This window comes from Mixophyes fleayi, chromosome 8 (assembly GCF_038048845.1).
Source record: "Mixophyes fleayi isolate aMixFle1 chromosome 8, aMixFle1.hap1, whole genome shotgun sequence".
Classification (NCBI taxonomy): Eukaryota; Metazoa; Chordata; class Amphibia; order Anura; family Limnodynastidae; genus Mixophyes; species Mixophyes fleayi.
The window spans coordinates 25,418,373-25,439,257 of record NC_134409.1 but is presented as its reverse complement, the minus strand read 5'-3'; the positions used below and the strand labels follow the sequence as shown (position 1 = coordinate 25,439,257).

At 43.6% G+C, this 20,885-nt stretch overlaps 1 protein-coding gene across 2 annotated transcripts in view; it reads left to right on the top strand.

The window, feature by feature from the left end:
- The window catches only part of TNR (tenascin R), a 301,348-nt gene extending 280,673 nt beyond the window's left edge, over positions 1 to 20,675 (top strand). For both annotated transcript variants that reach the window (XM_075182178.1, XM_075182179.1), the window contains exons 19-22: positions 176 to 272; positions 9,170 to 9,331; positions 11,133 to 11,296; positions 19,020 to 20,675. In XM_075182178.1, coding sequence (XP_075038279.1) covers positions 176 to 272; positions 9,170 to 9,331; positions 11,133 to 11,296; positions 19,020 to 19,130 — 534 coding nt within the window. In that variant the 3' untranslated portion in view covers positions 19,131 to 20,675. The remainder of the gene's footprint in view (positions 1 to 175; positions 273 to 9,169; positions 9,332 to 11,132; positions 11,297 to 19,019) is intronic.
- The last annotated feature ends 210 nt before the right edge of the window (positions 20,676 to 20,885 follow it).

The following is a 20,885-nucleotide window of genomic DNA, read 5'->3' as shown; positions in this document are numbered from 1 at the left end:
TTGCATTTTTAGTTTTAACTTAGTGACTTTCAGCAGACATATATTGTCATAAAATTAAATTTCATAGTAATTAATCAGTTTTATACCTGCGAGCACATTTAAGATGTTTTACTCCTGCCCAGGATTTAATCATTCCTCATTCTTGTGAATCTGATTACATCTCTTTTCCTTTTAGGTGTTTCAGAGACGTCAGAACGGACTGACAGATTTTTTCCGCAAGTGGGCCGACTATCGTGTGGGTTTTGGCAACCTGGAGGATGAATTCTGGCTGGGTAAGTCACATTTCAATGACAAATATATAAATACTGGCCACACCCTACCATTTCCATCTGTCTTTTACCATATCAACTCATCAACATTCCAAAGCAAACAGTTTGCCTATAAAATAATGTATAAATAGCCAACGTTAAGGTATGTGATAGGTCAAGAAAATAGAAATGTTCTACATGCAGAATAACTTGGGTTCATATGCTTAACTGAACATCTGTTGACACTGAAATAATCATGTCACAAAAGATATACGATATATAGGGGAAAATGTATCAAGCTGCAAGTTTCCGTCGGGTTTGAAAAGTAGAGATGTTGCCTATAGCAACCAATCAGATTCTAGGGCCTGATTCATTAAGGATCTTAAATTTAGAAACTTCTTATTTCAGTCTCCTGGACAAAACCATGTTACAATGCAATGGGTGCAAATTAGTATTCTGTTTTGCACACAAGTTAAATACTGACTGTTTTTTCATGTAGCACACAAATATCAACTTTAAATTTCAGTGTACAAATAAGCTATCAAGTATGTGTGTGCTACATGAAAAAACAGTCAGTATTTAACTTGTGTGCAAAACAGAATACTAATTTGCACCCCTTGCATTGTAACATGGTTTTGTCCAGGAGACTGAAATAAGAAGTTTCTTAAGTTAAGATACTTAATGAATCAGGCCCCTAGTTATCATTTTGTAGAATGTAGTAAATAAATGATAACTAGAATCTTATTGGTTGCTATAGGCAACATCTCCACTTTTCAAACCTAACGGAAACTCGCAGTTTACCCCATAGTCTCCTTGTGGTACTTAACGGCAAAACTTAAAGTGGACCCATCACCTACACACAGGGGATGCGATTCACTAGTAACGGACATCACCGAGGCATGCAGCATGCTACACAAGTTGAAATTGATCAAATAATATCTACTAATAAACTAAGCTCTTTTGTACTTAAATGTACATAAAATTAGCAAACTTAAAACCCTGCTTATCCAGACTCCATTATTAGAAAGTCTAATGGGGAGTCTTATAATTTTAGGGCAACTGCTCTTCTTTTCTTAAAACAGCCTCCACCTAGACTGTACTACACAGGACGGGCCTGAGTCATTGAGGCATCTATCTTGCTGTTTTGAGAGCATTGTTCTCAAAAAACACGTTGCGCATGCTCAGAACCGGACGATACGCAACAGCGCACAGCCACGCCCAAGGCAGCTTTCAGCGCAAAGAACACTTACTAAAGCCTACGATTTAGGGGAGTGAACGGGATGGGGAATAGGCTGGTGCACGTAGGTAATGTACAGTAAGGGCATTGTTGTGGAGCCACGTCCGAGCGCACACAGAAGTGTGCAGTATCTCTTGCTCCAGCTAGAGGTCTAGACTAAGTCCTGAATACTAGTTATAACAGCTGAGTACAAATGTTAAAACATGTGTTTGCAATCAGGAGCAATTTAAAAATATCTGTTATAGAAAGTAGACATTCAGAATATATATCTATGCCTTCTTTTGAGATGTTATATGTCACATTGGTATTGTACGTATCCTGCAGTGTCTGGTCTAGTAGAGTAGCGTAAACCTACAGCCATAGCAGGGCCGGATTTACCCGAGGTCTAACTGGGCTACAGCCCAAGGGCCTCAGGCATCCAGGGGGCCCTTGAAAGTGCTCAGCAGCATTATTGATCAGTGCGGGGGCGCCCCCGGCCAGATCAATGCTGCTGAGCCTGTCACTGTAGTCAGAGCTGGATTAAGGCTCTGGGGGGCCCGGGGCACTTTAGACAGGGGGGCCCCTATGATGTAACATGGTTATCATTTTATACAAATGCACAGGCAATGCAGTGTGCACTACTGTTAATTGCACACAGCTCTGCCTTCACTAGCAGTACAGTGTGAAGTGGGACATACCTCCCAACTGTCCTTGTAGTCGGACCCAATCCTGACTACACGAGACAGTCACCCAAATTCAGGACTGCCCGACCAGATTCAGGACAGTTGGCAGAATGTCCTGCTCTCTTACCTGTTCTTATCACTGACCCCACCTGTGGCTGCTGGTGTCTTTAGCTCAGTTGCTGCTTGTCTGGATTCTGGAATGTTGGAGGCCCTATATGGAAAAAAAAATGGGTACATGAAATTTTAGAAAATTCCAACCAGCCCCAGCATTATTACCAAAATAGTATTCCTATTTAATATATAAACAAATTTCCCTCCCTCCAAACAGCCTCAGCAATAAATTAAATGGCGTTTAAAAAATATAACCATTTCCCACATCCACGGCAATAAATAATTCATATCCACATTTAATAAAAAGACCTAATTTTCCCCAAAACAGACCCACATTCATTTTTGAACTTCCAAACCACCCTAGCATTAACTTTTAAGGTCCAATCACCCCATCTTAAATTGATAGACCCCACTATTAAATTAAATTGCCCCACCATCACCCCACAATAAAATAGCACCCATTAAATAATTAGCATCCACCTGCAATCCAAGATTAAATTAATAACCTACCTCCCACAATATATTAAGAACCCCCCTTTCCTCATACATTTTATTAACATATTACCCCCTCTCCCTCACACATTTTATTTACATACTACCCCCCCCCTCACACATACATTATATTTACATACTACACCCACAAACTTTGTTCTATCCATGCACTGTATGGCCTTGTTCTCTTCACACATGTAAGGATCCACGGCCAATGATAGAAGTAATAGAGACTTGGGCCAGTGCAGGGACCTGCCCAAAATAGTCTTTTTTTTTCTGTCCGGCCCAGCGGGCATATACCCCCCAGCTCTCTGTCCCAGCCCGTCCCTGAAATTAGCATTGATACTGCACATTAAAAAAAAAGAAGCACTGATAAAATTACATCAGTTTTGACATATATATGTGTATATATATATATATATATATATATATATATATATATATATATATCAAAATTGGTGTCATGTTATCAAGGTTTCTTTTTTTTGAATGTGCGGTATCATTGCTATATATGTGAGTGTGTGTGTGTGTGTGTGTGTGTGTGTGTGTGTGTGGGTGTATGTATGTATGTATGTATGTATATATATATATATATATATATATATATATATATAAATTTATTCTCTAATAATGATTAGATGATTAATGATTATGACCCAGACCCACTCCTGTCACCCACAGACACCCAGTCACACTCAGACCCACTCCTATTACCTACAAACAGTCAGACCCACTCCTGTCACCCACAGACACTCAGACATTCTCCTGTCACCCACAGACACTCAAACCCTCTCCTGTCACCCACAGACACTCAGACCCTCCCCTGTCACCCACAGACACTCATACCCTCCCCTGTCACCCACAGACACTCAGACCCTCTCCTGTCACCCACAGACACTCAGACCCTCTCCTTTCACCCACAGACACTCAGACCCTCACCTGTTACCCACAGACACTCAGACCCTCTTCTGTCACCCAGACACTCAGACCCTCTCTTGTCACCCACAGACACACAGACCCTCTCTTGTCACCCACAGACACTCAGACCCTCTCCTGTCACCCACAGACACTCAGACCCTCTCCTGTCACCCACAGACACTCAGACCCTCTCCTGTCACCCACAGACACTCAGACCCTCTCCTGTCACCCAGACACTCAGACCCTCTCTTGTCACCCACAGACACACAGACCCTCTCCTGTCACCCACAGACACTCAGACCCTCTCCTGTCACCCACAGACACTCAGACCCTCTCCTGTCACCCACAGACACTCAGACCCTCTCCTGTCACCCACAGACACTCAGACGCTCTCCTGTCACCCACAGACACTCAGACCCTCTCTTGTCACCCAGACACTCAGACCCTCTCCTGTCACCCACAGACACTCAGACCCTCCCCTGTCACCCACAGACACTCAGACCCTCTCCTGTCACCCACAGACACTCAGACCCTCTCCTGTCACCCACAGACACTCAGACCCTCTTCTGTCACCCACAGAAACTCAGACCCTCTCCTGTCACCCACAGACACTCAGACCCTCCCCTGTCACCCACAGACACACAGACCCTCTCCTGTCACCCAGACACTCAGACCCTCCCCTGTCACCCACAGACACACAGACCCTCTCCTGTCACCCAGACACTCAGACCCTCTCTTGTCACCCACAGACACACAGACCCTCTCCTGTCACCCACAGACACTCAGACCCTCTCCTGTCACCCACAGACACTCAGACCCTCTCCTGTCACCCAGACACTCAGACCCTCTCTTGTCACCCACAGACACACAGACCCTCTCCTGTCACCCACAGACACTCAGACCCTCTCCTGTCACCCACAGACACTCAGACCCTCTCCTGTCACCCACAGACACTCAGACTCTCTCCTGTCACCCACAGACACTCAGACCCTCTCCTGTCACCCACAGACACTCAGACCCTCTCCTGTCACCCAGACTCAGACCCTACCCTGTCACCCACAGACACACAGACCCTCTCCTGTCACCCAGACACTCAGACCCTCTCTTGTCACCCACAGACACTCAGACCCTCCCCTGTCACCCACAGACACTCAGACCCTCTCCTGTCACCCACAGACACTCAGACCCTCTCCTGTCACCCAGACACTCAGACCCTACCCTGTCACCCAGAGACACTCAGACCCTCTCCTGTCACCTACAGACACTCAGACCCTCCCCTGTCACCCACAGACACTCAGACCCTCTCCTGTCACCCACAGACACTCAGACCCTCTCCTGTCACCCACAGACACTCAGACCCTCTCCTGTCACCCAGACACTCAGACCCTCCCCTGTCACCCACAGACACACAGACCCTCTCCTGTCACCCAGACACTCAGACCCTCTCTTGTCACCCACAGACACACAGACCCTCTCCTGTCACCCACAGACACTCAGACCCTCTCCTGTCACCCACAGACACACAGACCCTCTCCTGTCACCCAGACACTCAGACCCTCTCTTGTCACCCACAGACACACAGACCCTCTCCTGTCACCCACAGACACTCAGACCCTCTCCTGTCACCCACAGACACTCAGACCTTCTCCTGTCACCCACAGACACTCAGACCCTCTCCTGTCACCCACAGACACTCAGACTCTCTCCTGTCACCCACAGACACTCAGACCCTCTCCTGTCACCCACAGACACTCAGACCCTCTCCTGTCACCCAGACACTCAGACCCTCTCTTGTCACCCACAGACACACAGACCCTCTCCTGTCACCCACAGACACTCAGACCCTCTCCTGTCACCCACAGACACTCAGACCCTCTCCTGTCACCCACAGACACTCAGACCCTCTCCTGTCACCCACAGACACTCAGACTCTCTCCTGTCACCCACAGACACTCAGACCCTCTCCTGTCACCCACAGACACTCAGACCCTCTCCTGTCACCCAGACACTCAGACCCTACCCTGTCACCCACAGACACACAGACCCTCTCCTGTCACCCAGACACTCAGACCCTCTCCTGTCACCCACAGACACACAGACCCTCTCCTGTCACCCACAGACACTCAGACCCTCTCCTGTCACCCACAGACACTCAGACCCTCTCCTGTCACCCACAGACACTCAGACCCTCTCCTGTCACCCAGACACTCAGACCCTCTCTTGTCACCCCCAGACACACAAACCCTCTCCTGTCACCCACAGACACTCAGACCCTCTCCTGTCACCCACAGACACTCAGACCCTCTTCTGTCACCCACAGACACTCAGACCCTCTCCTGTCACCCAGACACTCAGACCCTCCCCTGTCACCCACAGACACACAGACCCTCTCCTGTCACCCAGACACTCAGACCCTCTCTTGTCACCCACAGACACACAGACCCTCTCCTGTCACCCACAGACACTCAGACCCTCTCCTGTCACCCACAGACACTCAGACCCTCTCCTGTCACCCACAGACACTCAGACCCTCTCCTGTCACCCAGACACTCAGACCCTCTCTTGTCACCCCCAGACACACAGACCCTCTCCTGTCACCCCCAGACACTCAGACCCTCTCCTGTCACCCACAGACACTCAGACCCTCTTCTGTCACCCACAGACACTCAGACCCTCTCCTGTCACCCAGACACTCAGACCCTCCCCTGTCACCCACAGACACACAGACCCTCTCCTGTCACCCAGACACTCAGACCCTCTCTTGTCACCCACAGACACACAGACCCTCTCCTGTCACCCACAGACACTCAGACCCTCTCCTGTCACCCACAGACACTCAGACCCTCTCCTGTCACCCAGACACTCAGACCCTCTCTTGTCACCCACAGACACACAGACCCTCTCCTGTCACCCACAGACACTCAGACCCTCTCCTGTCACCCACAGACACTCAGACCCTCTCCTGTCACCCACAGACACTCAGACCCTCTCCTGTCACCCACAGACACTCAGACGCTCTCCTGTCACCCACAGACACTCAGACCCTCTCTTGTCACCCAGACACTCAGACCCTCTCCTGTCACCCACAGACACTCAGACCCTCTCCTGTCACCCAGACACTCAGACCCTCTCTTGTCACCCAGACACTCAGACCCTCTCTTGTCACCCCCAGACACACAGACCCTCTCCTGTCACCCACAGACACTCAGACCCTCTCCTGTCACCCACAGACACTCAGACCCTCTCCTGTCACCCAGACACTCAGACCCTCTCTTGTCACCCACAGACACACAGACCCTCTCCTGTCACCCACAGACACTCAGACCCTCTCCTGTCACCCACAGACACTCAGACCCTCTCCTGTCACCCACAGACACTCAGACCCTCTCCTGTCACCCACAGACACTCAGACTCTCTCCTGTCACCCACAGACACTCAGACCCTCTCCTGTCACCCACAGACACTCAGACCCTCTCCTGTCACCCAGACACTCAGACCCTACCCTGTCACCCACAGACACACAGACCCTCTCCTGTCACCCAGACACTCAGACCCTCTCCTGTCACCCACAGACACTCAGACCCTCTCCTGTCACCCACAGACACTCAGACCCTCTCCTGTCACCCAGACACTCAGACCCTCTCTTGTCACCCACAGACACACAGACCCTCTCCTGTCACCCACAGACACTCAGACCCTCTCCTGTCACCCACAGACACTCAGACCCTCTCCTGTCACCCACAGACACTCAGACCCTCTCCTGTCACCCACAGACACTCAGACGCTCTCCTGTCACCCACAGACACTCAGACCCTCTCTTGTCACCCAGACACTCAGACCCTCTCCTGTCACCCACAGACACTCAGACCCTCTCCTGTCACCCAGACACTCAGACCCTCTCTTGTCACCCAGACACTCAGACCCTCTCTTGTCACCCCCAGACACACAGACCCTCTCCTGTCACCCACAGACACTCAGACCCTCTCCTGTCACCCACAGACACTCAGACCCTCTCCTGTCACCCACAGACACTCAGACCCTCTCCTGTCACCCACAGACACTCAGACCCTCTCTTGTCACCCAGACACTCAGACCCTCTCCTGTCACCCACAGACACACAGACCGTCTCCTGTCACCCACAGACCCCCCATGTTCAGTCACCTTTGGTCAGGCCTCTGGCTGGCAGGTTAAGCTGGCCACTCTTCATGCCGCATTGATCAGCCCCTGGGGCACCGCCGGCTCTCTGATCTATGAAGCTGTCCCGGGATTAGGAGCTGCTGCTGCTGCACATGCGCAGCAGCTCCATTTTGGCCTCTTAGAATGTACAGCAGCCACGGTGCTGCTTGTACATAAGGCCAGCTGACACATTTTGTGAGGGGGAGGGGGGGTGTGTGTGCCTACGTCAGGGGGGCCCCACAGCCGTGCACACAAGCAGAAGAATCGGATCACCAACTGACAGGTGATCCGATCAGCGTGCGGCCGGCGGCGGCGGGGGGCCCTCAGAGGGAGGGGGGCCCGGGGCACATGCCCCCTGTGCCCCCCCCTTAATCCGGCCCTGACTGTAGTCCTTCCGCGGCGCTCAGTAATCTCCTTACTGAGAAGATCTTGTGAGAGTGTCACGAGATCTCCTCAATAAGGAGCTTACAGCGCGCCGCGGAAGGACTACAGTGACAGGAGAAGGAGGTAAGCGCTTGGGGGGGACCTCACGGGTGGGGGACGGCTCACATTGGGGGGGGGGCTCATGGGGGAATGGGGGCTCCCTTAGCTCAGAGGCCTCCATTCCCTTAATCTGGCCCTGACCCATAGTCACACGTATCTTTAGATCCATTCCTTGTTGACTTCAGGAGTACGCAGAGCCGAGTACGAGCGGTTTCACGATGCTCTCAGTGTGCGTGCCTTAATGACTCAGGCCCTACATGTTTAGTTGCACCTGCCCAGCAAGGTATGCCTGGAAATGATTTTAAAAATGTTGGCAACTAAGCTTACAGCCATACTTTTCTAATGTTCCTTAAATATAGTTATACGTTGTCCATCAGAAGTACGCTTTGGTTTGTTTTTCTTTAAGTAAAAATAAGCATACATTACCTTGAAGGACATTTGCTGTCCCTAAAACTCAGGGCTAGCTGTATATGTGATACAATGCTGCAAGAGGACATGGAAGAAAGCAGATTGTTCGGAGCTAGTGACAAGAATGAGACAGTCAGGTGCCACATCAGCTATAATTACTTTCTCTTTTGAAAGCTGGCAACAGAAGAGCATAAGGCAGCTATTATTAATATTACTATTCTGCAGAGCTATGCTCCATCACATCTTAATAATAGTAATACCATTTTATTATTCTGAGAGGTTTCTTTGCCAAAATGACATCTCTACTAGGATACATATATATCCCAGTGTTTTAATATTCTAAGAATAGATGCAAATAACATGCACAAACACACTGGTAAAGAGATTTGTACTAACGTTTGAAGGACACTTATTCAGTGTTGCTGCCTCCACAGGACTGGATACGCTTCATCAGTTAACGTCTCAGGGCCGTTATGAGATGAGGATTGACATGCGCGATGGGCAGGAGGCCGTGTATGCGTATTATAACAAGTTTTATGTGGGGGATCCGCGCAGCATGTACAAACTGCGCATCGGTGACTACAACGGAACCTCAGGTATAGAACACGGATGTTTGATAAAGCTCAGCCTGAAATACAATGTCCTTTATATGTTCAATGACCTCTATATGTATATCATACTTGCCTACTCTCCCGGAATATCCAGAAGGCTTCCGGACTCCCGGATGGATAGGCATCCTCCTGGACCATGATGGAGGTGGGGCTTAATGACACGATTTTGCGTCATTAAGCCCTGCCCCTTGCTATGAAATTCCATGAAATTTGGCTTTTCCTAGCAGGGGACCCCTTCTAACCCCTGTCACATGGCCCTTCCCCCGGGATCTCCTGGACGAGAGGTTTGAAAAGTCGGCAAGTATGATGTATATTACCCCACCTCCTCTTCCTTACGGTCATTTTATCTGTCCCAGTTTAGAGCAAGTGGTCACTTCCAGCCTCACAGAGGGGCTGAGTCATTATGGAGAGTAAAGCAAAAAAAAGGAGTACGTTTTCTACTGGGCAAACCATGTTACGATACAAGGGGTGCAAATTAGTTTATAATTTTGCACGTAGGTGTAACACACAAATACTTGATAGCTTTATTTTTAAAATGAAATCTAAAAATTGATCTAGGACATGGCCTTCCCCAAATATAAATCTGTCCCAACATTTTAAATTTACCACCCCTTCAATGCAACATGGTTTTGCTCAGGTGCAAAGTTACTCTTTTTTTATGGTTTGCTCTCCTTAATGAGGGTCCAGTGAGTGGTACAACCCAGAAGTTAGAGACCAGACAGTAGTTCCTGGTGATTACAGTACTGAATGTAGTTTGTTAATATGAATGCTAGACATTGACATCTACATGCACACTTTTTCTGCAAACATTATAGGAGAACTATTAAGAAATCCTGTTTAGATAACCCAATTGGCAAAAAAACTGGTAAGAGGCTCTTTTTGCAATAATAATGCAGATTTCTCCAAACAGAAGTCTGAGATACACTCGGCTCCACTGCAGCAGGTAGGTATATGGTAAGAACGATGAAAAAGTGAAGTAAGGCCACACAGGGCATTTACAGTGATGTATTACACAATGTTAGGTCTACGAATATGCTAACTATCTGTCGCACAATGAAATATTGACATTTACAACTTTTATTTTAAATTGGACTTGTCCTGACAAAAAATAGTTGTCTGTTGTACTCTCTTAAAATAGGAAATTAGGCCAAGTAGCAGTAAAAGGACAGGGTAAAGGTAAGCATCTAGGGGGTAAATTTATCAAGCTGTGAGTTTGAAAAAGTGGAGATGTTGCCTATAGCAACTAATCACATTCTAGTTATCATTTATTTAGTACATTCTACAAAATGACAGCTAGAATCTGATTGGTTGCTATAGGCAACATCTCCACTTTTTCAAACCTGCAGCTTGATAAATTTACCCCGTGGAATATTTGAGAAACTGTGCAAGTGCCTTTGTAAGCTTCCCAATGAAAGGGTGTCCAGGCCGGCCTAAATTTTATTTCATAATGTCTGGTACCCTTCTCTAATCAGAGACACGTGCAGTGAAGAACTCACTCTTATGATTAATCTAGCACATAAAAGGTGGTCGAATAAACAGTGTTTTAGAAGAAAATAGTAATACTTGAAATTAATGAAAAGGATTGTCCGAAAGTGGAAGTAGGCTGGACTTTAAAATATTTTTTTTAATACTTGCTACTATGCAGATTTTTATATGCGCTCACAATTACACCACAACATGCTGCTTGTCTACATATTTTGCTGTTAGCAAATGCCCAAGTATAGCATAGTATATAGTACTACTGGTGAAATACTAAATATGTGCATGAACATTTTGTTTCCTAAAGGGGATTCCCTTACTTACCACCAGGGGCGCCCATTCTCTACCAAGGACAGGGACAACGATGTTGCTGTAACAAATTGCGCCTCATCATATAAAGGAGCCTGGTGGTATAAGAACTGTCATCGCACCAACCTTAACGGAAAATATGGAGAGTCGAGGCACAGCCAGGTGAGAAAGGGACTTGTCCTTTCGTCATTTTCAAATTTGTAAGCTACATAGGCTGGGTGCTTAACAGCTATATGCAGTCTTTCTGCTCTCTGCTCCGCGGGAAGAGGACTCAATGGTGGTTATTCTATATGAACTGAGCAAACAGGGTGTAACATTTGTGCTGTCCAAATTATACATTATTTCATAAAATTAGTATAAAGTAAGTTAGGGTTATTCTATAAAAATGGAGTATAATGAAAGTAAATCGAAATATGGTACAATATTAAAGAATGTCATTTCATAGCGTTTACCCAAACTGTTGGTAAAAAGGGGTTAAAATAATGTCCTTAATACGTAATAGGGTGCCACACAGTGAGAATTACATAGAGGAATGAGCAGGAACTAAAACAAAACCCACTTTTGCTAATTTGCTTGTGATTTAGCATTTGCTGTTCTAAACTAGAGATAAAAGTGGTGTTTTTGATAGAAGATAGAGCGTCCACAAAGTGAAACATAACCTTTAAGGGGTACATTTACTAAACTGCGGATTTTAAAAAGTGGAGATGTTGCTTAATAGCAACCAATCATATTCTAGCTGTCATTTTGTAGAATGTACTAAATAAATGATAACTAGAATCTGATTGGTTGCTATAGGCAACATCTCCACTTTTTCAAACCCGCAGTTTAGTAAATCTAGAGTCTGTTCATACTAAATTGAGTGGCTTTCTGTTTCTCTCCATTACCTTATGAAATTCTGTGCCAAAAACACTTAAGCCAAATTCCCCCTGCAAAACGTGTGAAATTTTTCAACCAAATGCAGAACAAGGGAAATATTTTGTTGAACATTTGTGAAAATGTAGCTTGTCCCTAGTTGTGGAATAAAGTACAGAATAGCAGTAGTAGGAAAACAAACTGCCTGGCAATGTTACAGCAAGAAAATCTGCAGGTGCGAGGGTCAATAGGTATTGAATATAAATAAGTCAGAATATTTGCAGCCAAATCAAGCTGAGAAGGTTTAAAAGACTGAACCTTATGAATAGTTTGTTGCTTGGTGGGGAGCCAAGAGTGAGGTGTGAAGACTCGGAGGCAATTATTAAAATTTCAGAGCAGTTTCTTGATCTATGATGTAGGAGAAGACTGCACAAAAAAGGGCAGAAATTGTGTTTGTTTCAGAATCATATTCTGCTTTATGATTATAGATGTATCTTATTCTTTGTTAGAGCCCTACAAGAATTTAGCCCAATTACCGGTGTTATATATACGTTTAATGTACACGTAAAGTGTTTAATGCGTATACGTAAAGCAATATGCATATTAAATCCAACATGAAGAGTGCCGAAATCCTACTTTTACAATGCTCTTTGGTCACAACCCAGAGTGTAACAGTCCTGGTTGCAGTTGTCCAGCGGATATCCGGGGAGAGGTCATGTGACAGGCGTTAGAAGAGGGTCCGTCCCCTTATAGGAAAAGCCAAATTTCATGGCATTTCATAGCCTTTAAGCCCCACCTCCATCGTGGTCCATTCAGTTTATGAATATTTTAGGTTCATTTGATTAAAATTAAGGCCAAGGGGGCGGCAGTTTTCCTTCTCGCCCAAGGCGCTAAAATTCTAAGTTACGGCAATGCTTGGATGTGAGGAGGCCTGGCAGTGTCACCCCCACCTCCGAATCCACCGCTCCCCCCGGACACCAGTGCTCATGCCCCTATTCTGCTCTCAAAAGAGCAGACCGGAGGCCTTTTCTAATGACCCACCAGTTGACGCATGTTCAGAAGAGGCCCCCAATCTGCTCTAGTGAGAGAAGAGAGGGGGGGCCCGGGAGGCATCGCTGGGCCATTACCCAAATATTAATATGGGGCCCAAAAATGCACTTTTCCGGGCCTGGTCACAGCCTGGGAATGTTTACACATTAACGTGTATCGCTTATAATGCCCATATTAAAGAAATATTCCAGATATAAAAAGCCAGATATGGTTAGATGCTTTTAGTTAGATACTTTTTCATTGACATCTATATTGTCATCTATTGTGAATTATGCAATATTGTTATTTTCATTATTATCATTTATTTATAAGACGCTATAAAGGGTCCGTAGCGCTATACAATTGGGGTTGAAGCGAGCTACAAAATTACATAATGAACAAAACATGTAGAGTTAAATAGTAGGGCAGATCAACTACAGATGGAACAATGAGCTGACGGTAATAAGTTGCAGAGTACAGAAGTGGGATGAGGGCACAACAAGGAGCAGCAAGCCTGTGCCCAGCAGGCTCAGATTTAGAGACCAGGCAGGAGGTGCGTCACAAGGGTTCAGAGGTAATTAGGATAGTGTAGGCATGGAGGCACCAGGAAAGAGAGTGATCTTACATTCTAGAGGGGAGGGGTAGATATAAAGAGGGTTACACTGAGTAGGGGAGTAAGTGTAGGTGGAACGGGGGCCTAAAGGGATGAGTTAATAGAAGAGCTTGTAGGCTTTAATGGAAAGAAGCATTTTAGGGCATGTTTAATAGAGGGAGAGGTTGATAAAAAAAAGATAAATGACAGGTGTAGTTTATAGGTTATAATGCTGTAAGATCAGTGATAGTATTTGCAGTTTGTTTTACAAGCGTAGAATTAACGTTTTGTGTCACAACGAGTTGTTTTGCAACGGGTCTATTCATCATGTTGTGCGCTGTCCCTGGGAATTTTTGTCAAAGCAAAAATGAAAGGAAGACACTGAAAGTCAAATTCCTCCATGGAAATATGTGAAATACCACAGCCAAATGTGGAATGAAGTAGATATTCCATAGAATCTCTATGTACAATATAGCTATTGTGTATACATAGCAGTCACTGGTAAAATGAGAGGATAATCTAATACTGCGGCATTTTCTTAGGTGCAAACTGTGGATTACCAGTTAGAATTATGTATCAACAAGCAACAGTAACACTCTTACTGTGGACAAATATAGCAAACTCCTCAATCACTGAAGAATTCAATTTTCTTTGTAGTACAAAATTGTTATTGAGTGACCAAACATTTCTTATTCCAAGCTCAACATATAATTACAATACTGATCATTCTGCCATTACAATTGTATGTGTGAAACTAAAAATACCTTCAAATGTAGGGGTAAAAATTGTACAAGTACCATCTATTTCCTGAAACACAGTAAACCATATGTACATGCTTTATTATATATTTGCACTTTTCATTTCAGTGAGAAGATAAGAGACATAGCAGTAACATATTTGTCAACAGTCCCTAACTTCCAGGGACAGTATTAATGATTTGTCCCTGTGTTTCAGTACTTATCAACTTCACAGTACAATTCCTATTGTTATTTCTCACTACTGAATCTTAGTCTCCTAGCCATATAAATTAATACTTTGTTTATGTGAAGTATTTAAAATGTTTAAAAATGGCATTATAAGATACCTAAACAAATCATGTTGAGAATTGTAGTCCATTGAGGATCATCTATACATTTCTGATGACAATGTGCTTTAATGCAGGATCAGTGGTCAAATTGGGGTGTAAGCCTTGATGCCATACCTCCACTTCTCCACTTACCTTCATTGTAAAACTATCACAGTCTATTCACTTATATTTTCCATAATGTCACTTCTAAATTTCCACCTCAACCACTGTCTATGATTCACTAGTGCACCTATGTTCTGCACAGCGCATATATAGGTATAAATCTCCTCAGTGCATTTTCAGGGTCACTTGAGCAGGCGCTTTAGGAAGCATTTTGCAAATGTTTGATCCAAATTCTGTAAAAGTACAAACGTCATCTCACAATACTGTCTAATTTTACATTTGGAAAAAAATCATTAATTTTTCCTTTGTTTTCCTTTATATATTATATTAAGGTAAAACCTCAGCGGTCGTTATTTCATATGTCAGAATTGTGCATTTTCAATTTTCATCTACATTTGCTTATGAAAACCTATAGTATATATGCACTCTCTCTGTAAAGTGCATAACTTCCTGCTCTCCTGGAGTGTAGGGGAGATTCCAGAGTTAGGGGGGGACCTCCCAGACTTTCAAGAGCAAGCAATTCTCCCAAAAGTGTTTGCATGACACAAACCACATGGGGCAGCACAGTGGCTTAATAGTTAGCACTTCTGCCTCCCAGCACTGGGGTCATAAGTTTGTTTCCCCAGCTTGGGCATGATTCATTAAGGATCTTAACATCAGAAACTTCTTATTTCAGTCTCCTGGACAAAACCATGGTACAATGCAAGGGGTGCAAATTAGTATTCTGTTTTGCACATAAGTTAAATACTGACTGTTTTTTCATTAAATAGTTTACTGTGTATGCCCTTCATCACCTTCCCATACCTTGAATTGGCCCTAGTCTCTTGGTCTCTATATGTTGGGGAGTTTAGACTGTAAGCTCCAATGGTGCAGGGACTGATGTGAGTGAGCTCTCTGTAGAGTGCTCTGAAATTAATGCTGCTATATAGCTAATGATGACAACCAACCCAAAAAATTCTGAGTGCTAGGGGTGTGTATATATATATATATATATATATATATATATCTATAATATTAATGTCTAGTGGCGTGTGTTAGTCTGTCTGTGTGTGTGTGTGTGTGTGGAAAAAATTAAAACCAAGCTGCAGCGTCACCTGCTGGGCGGAGTTATACACTGACCTACTAAATTCTTAGTGTGTGTGGAAAAAAAAATTCAGAAAGGGCTGAAATTTGGTATACTAAGATGTTTTTAATTTGTTAATTTAATTTGTTAATTGTTAAAAGTGTTTATAAAGATTTAAAAAAAATCTATATATATTTCTGGAAGGAGAAGTGACAGTTGGGAGTGGTTGGTGGTTGCCGGGGGTGACAGTGGGGAGTGGTTGGTGGTTGCCGGGGGTGACAGTGGGGAGTGGTTGGTGGTTGAGGCCTGGGCTATGGCCCAAATGCATGACAAGAACCCTTTTAACACCTTAAGTAGCTTGATTTGACTAGAATGCATGAGTATCATGCACGGGTTAACTTGTATGTATATATATATATATATATATATATATATATATACACACAGAGGTTGAGGTGGAAGTTTAGACAAATGTAAAATGTAAGTGAATGGAATTTGATAGTTTTACAAGGAAAGCAGTAGCTGTGGCGATATGACATACCACCGTATACTGGCCCACTTCCACCACTATATATATATATATATATATATATATATATATATATATATATATATATATATATATGTATTTAATATGTGTATATATATATATATATATATATATAACTTCCCAGATATACAGTATATACTACTATATAATGGAAGCACTGCCACTTGGAAATGAGCATTGCCTAAAGGCATATAAATTCCCTTTAGCAACCCTGAACTATTCCTATTGACTGGTAATAAAAATTCTGACTATAGCAAACCATACGTATCTAGATGCTTCGAAGTCCAATTACCTCTCAATTACTCTGATGAAATCAATGAAAATAATATACTGTGTGCATGAATTGTGCAATGTGTCCCATCCCTCATGAAGAGTGATGCTTAATTACATATTAAAACACTCATACTAGCAAGGTAATTAGTGAGTTACTTTAATTAGTCTTTTGAAAGAGTGCTTCAAAATAATTATTCATGTATATCTTACAGCATATACAAGATAGCAGTAAAAACAAGCAATCTACTATGACTATGTTACTTGCATATATTGAATAATGTACTGGTGCAACACAGTAAGCACAGGAAGCAGGGCAGGAGGACGCTGTGGTACCGTGATAACCCACCAGGCCACCTGCAGTAAAAAAATATATATTTTGGTCCGCAGGTAACATGTTCCCTTATGTTTCAACTCCCCACTCTAAACAAAGGGTGTATCGGAACAGGTGCAGTGCTATAAGGGATCGGCGCATGCGCAGTGACGCCAGATCAGAATGGTGGGAGGAGTCTGGAGATCCCAGCACTAGCCTGCCCCCTACTGTAAATTATAAGAATATTTGAAGTCACTCAGGAGTTCTGTGACCATATCAAGGCACAAGGTCACTGAGTGGTTCTATACAGCTCACAGAAATACAAAGTGGCTTCTAATACATATAATAATTTATACTAGGGGGTGCATCATATCTTATAATGCTCAACTTTTCCTAATAAATACTGAAGTGAAAACATTGGAATTCAAAATTATAAGCAAAAATATCCAAACTTATTGTTTACACAGATAGTATTCCCGACCAAATGTCCCATATAATTTTCACATTTATTTATGAATTTTGGTCAACGTGATACTTGAGCAGGTGATGGGTGAATGTCTTCAAAATTATAAAAAAGTGTTTTCACTGTTAAAGTTGAAATTAATTATTAAAGATGCGAAAACTATTAGAGAAAGGAAAAACGGTTAGAGGACATGTATGCTTTCAAATTGTTTCCATTGAATCTATTAGGCTAAAACACATATATTTTCCAACAAAATATGGTACGTGTGAGCTTTAGCTTTTTAGCAGATCCAGTGATGTCATGTCGCCAGAGGAATATAATAGATTAAGAATGTAATATTTTTCATTATGGTTGATTTTCAGTAAAACACATGCATCTTATTTTGTACCAATTATTGCATTTCTGTTCAATCTCATCATTATCCAACTGAGGCACACATATTACTATTTGTTCCTTTTCAATGTATATTTTTAATATGGTCCCAAAACTAGCTATTGCGCATGTACCGAAAGACACTTTCAGTACATGCGCCATATAGCAAAGTTGCAGGATCATCAGACTTTAATTGTACAACTAGAAGACACACATTCTAATCAGTTTTAGTCGGATCCTTCCAACTAATTCTATCAAGTTGCCAATCAATTTGGCAGTCTACATTTGACCATATTGCACATATTATCGCCCCTACATGTCAATTCTTCAATTCCATTGGAATGAGCAGATTATAATATGTGTGGTAGGCTTTAAGATTATCTGGGCCACCTCATCCCACTTCTAACGCCATAATGTGTTACATTCTTGGCAGCTGGTCGCATTGTGCACACAGGACTCAAACACTCGCTACTCCAATCATGCTGCAGGCAGCTTGGTGATGATCTCACGAGGGGAGCGTTAAACGCTGAAATGCATCACTATATATATAGTTCTCTGCTGCAGTCATTGCACACAAACCAGTTATGTCACTGTAGGATGCACTTCTCTCTACAGGGCTACATTTAAAGAAATATGCCAGAAACTTGTTACTGGGATTTATAGAAAAAGGGTATTCAGGGGTCACAATATTTAAAAAAACACACAGACACATTTATTAGGTGAATATTAACATCATTGCAGGTGTTATTTAAAGATGGAATTATCCTTTCACTGATTGCTTTTTCAGGGTGTCTACTGCAACCATATATATGACTACGTTTCTCTATATTTCTGTGTATTAACAGTTGCTATGGCACATGATTATTTTTGTTAAATACAAGCTGAATATAACCAGTATTGTGTCTGGCTGTTCCAATAACATAGTTGCCAATTTTTCATAGATTCCCTTCAGGAGATACACAGGAGAGGTCCATGAAGTCAGGGCAGGCCCAGGGAATCATTTAATATCTGACAATGGTCTTTACATATGTGGCCAAATTGATAACATTTTCGGTTGTGTTTAGCTACAGCGAAGAAGCAATTATTATGTCTGTTCAAGTCATGTGAAAATGTGTTTCACAATGGATTCAATACAGGTAATAGCTTTTGAATTTCACTATCTTTTCTATTTCTCCTCTTCTTTCTTGCATAGGGAATAAACTGGTATCACTGGAAAGGCCATGAGTTCTCCATCCCGTTTGTGGAGATGAAGATGAGGCCATACAACCATCGTACCATGAAGAAACGTTCCCTCCACCTCTGATCTTTGTTGACCTGGCAAGCACAGACATACTACATTCACATTGACCCAGTGCTGCCATCGGCCACCCAACTGTTCCAGCACGAACATTTATACACATGACCCTTTTTCCTCAACATCTTTTACCCCAGTGGTGGGCAATATTATATTTTCGTGAACTTCGTATGGAGCACCTTTGCTACTTCTCCACCTACAACTTTATTTACTATGACCTAAATTATTAAATAGGGTGCCGCAGCATGCTTTTATACTGCCCAGATGCAAGTAAACTCCAAGTTGGCTGGTAATGCGGGTCACTGGTAAGAAGTCATCACTGTTCAATCATGGGATACTTAGTTTTGTGGGCTGTTTGAATGCATTGTGCTGGCAGTTTTGTGTCCCAGTCACTGGAAATGTAGGGTAGGGTGGTAAATTACTCCTCATCATGGGCATAATTGGTGAACCTCATGAGAGCAGCATTGTGCCCACCACTGTTTTAGCCTATCCCTCTAACTCCCCCTGTCATTGATGCATCAGTCTGTACAGGATTTATGTTGTCCAATGTACTTTGACCCTGAACTTCCCTCCTTTCTTTCATCCTCACTGTACAGTTCGCTCCTCCTCCTTTTCCATTACAAAACATGTATCCCCCACCTGTCTACACACAGTTCCCCAGCATTTCCAGCAACATCCCAGAATCCCCCTCACTTGTTCAGCTGACTGAGAGTCGCCATGTTAGCTGTTTTTTTCTACCATGTCCATAAGATCATGGTACAGTATTATTGTCTATTTTCCTTGCTCTCTGTGGAAACAGCAGTCCCTCAGACCCTTTAATAACTCCCTCAAAAATGTCTGCGGTCAGAAGAGTGATTGTCTTGCTAACGATTAATGTGCCAAACTTTAGCCCCTCTCTCTTGCACCTCCAAATCTTTTTGATTAATGGATAACTCTTTATATAATTGCTGACGTTTGCAAGGAGAGCGGAATTCCCATGTAGCACTGGGAACAGACACAGCAGCAAACCAGGAACCTTCAATACCCTTTTCCCGCCAGCATCTATGACAGCACCTATTTTCTCCATACAGGATTCAGCACTTCTCAGATATTGGGATTTGTCATTGCTGATTTGCATTGGCCAAAAAAGGCATAAAAATGCCTTATTGCCTTACAGCCTAAGGGTTCAACTGGTACAGCCGAGAAGTTAATCCTTTCTTGCCAGTTGCCAAATTTGAGTTTCTTTATTTAATCTCACTGAAAATCAAATCTGTGTCCTGCTTAACAGCCAGTCTGAACACTAGTTTCCATCAGTGTTGATAGGTTGGTTTTACAAGCTGGAGCGCATAGTGCTACATAAGGTGGTACCTCCAGTATGGGGACTGGATGCTTTTAGGGTAACAGAAGTTTGGGAAGCAGGTTCCTTACTGCCAAACAAAAGACTGATGAGAGGTGCCTGCAAAAGGGTTTACTGCCCTATTTAATCTTGTATCTCTAGTCCTGGATGCTGTTAGCTGATGTATAGATCCTTTTTTAATGCATTTTCTATACGTTAATAAAAGATTCCTATGGGATGATCTCTGTGTCTTTGCGTCTTTTTCATGAAAATATTGTGGAGCATCTCTGAGATCTAGTGCAATCTACATTATCTACTTTTCACTAACAGCCACAGTATTCTTTCCTGCAGGTAAAAGGATTATTCTGTTGTGACTTTCATTACAAAAGCCCTTCAATACATTACTGTGTTAAAGTGATAAATTGAAGGGCTGCATTTTATGGGCTGAA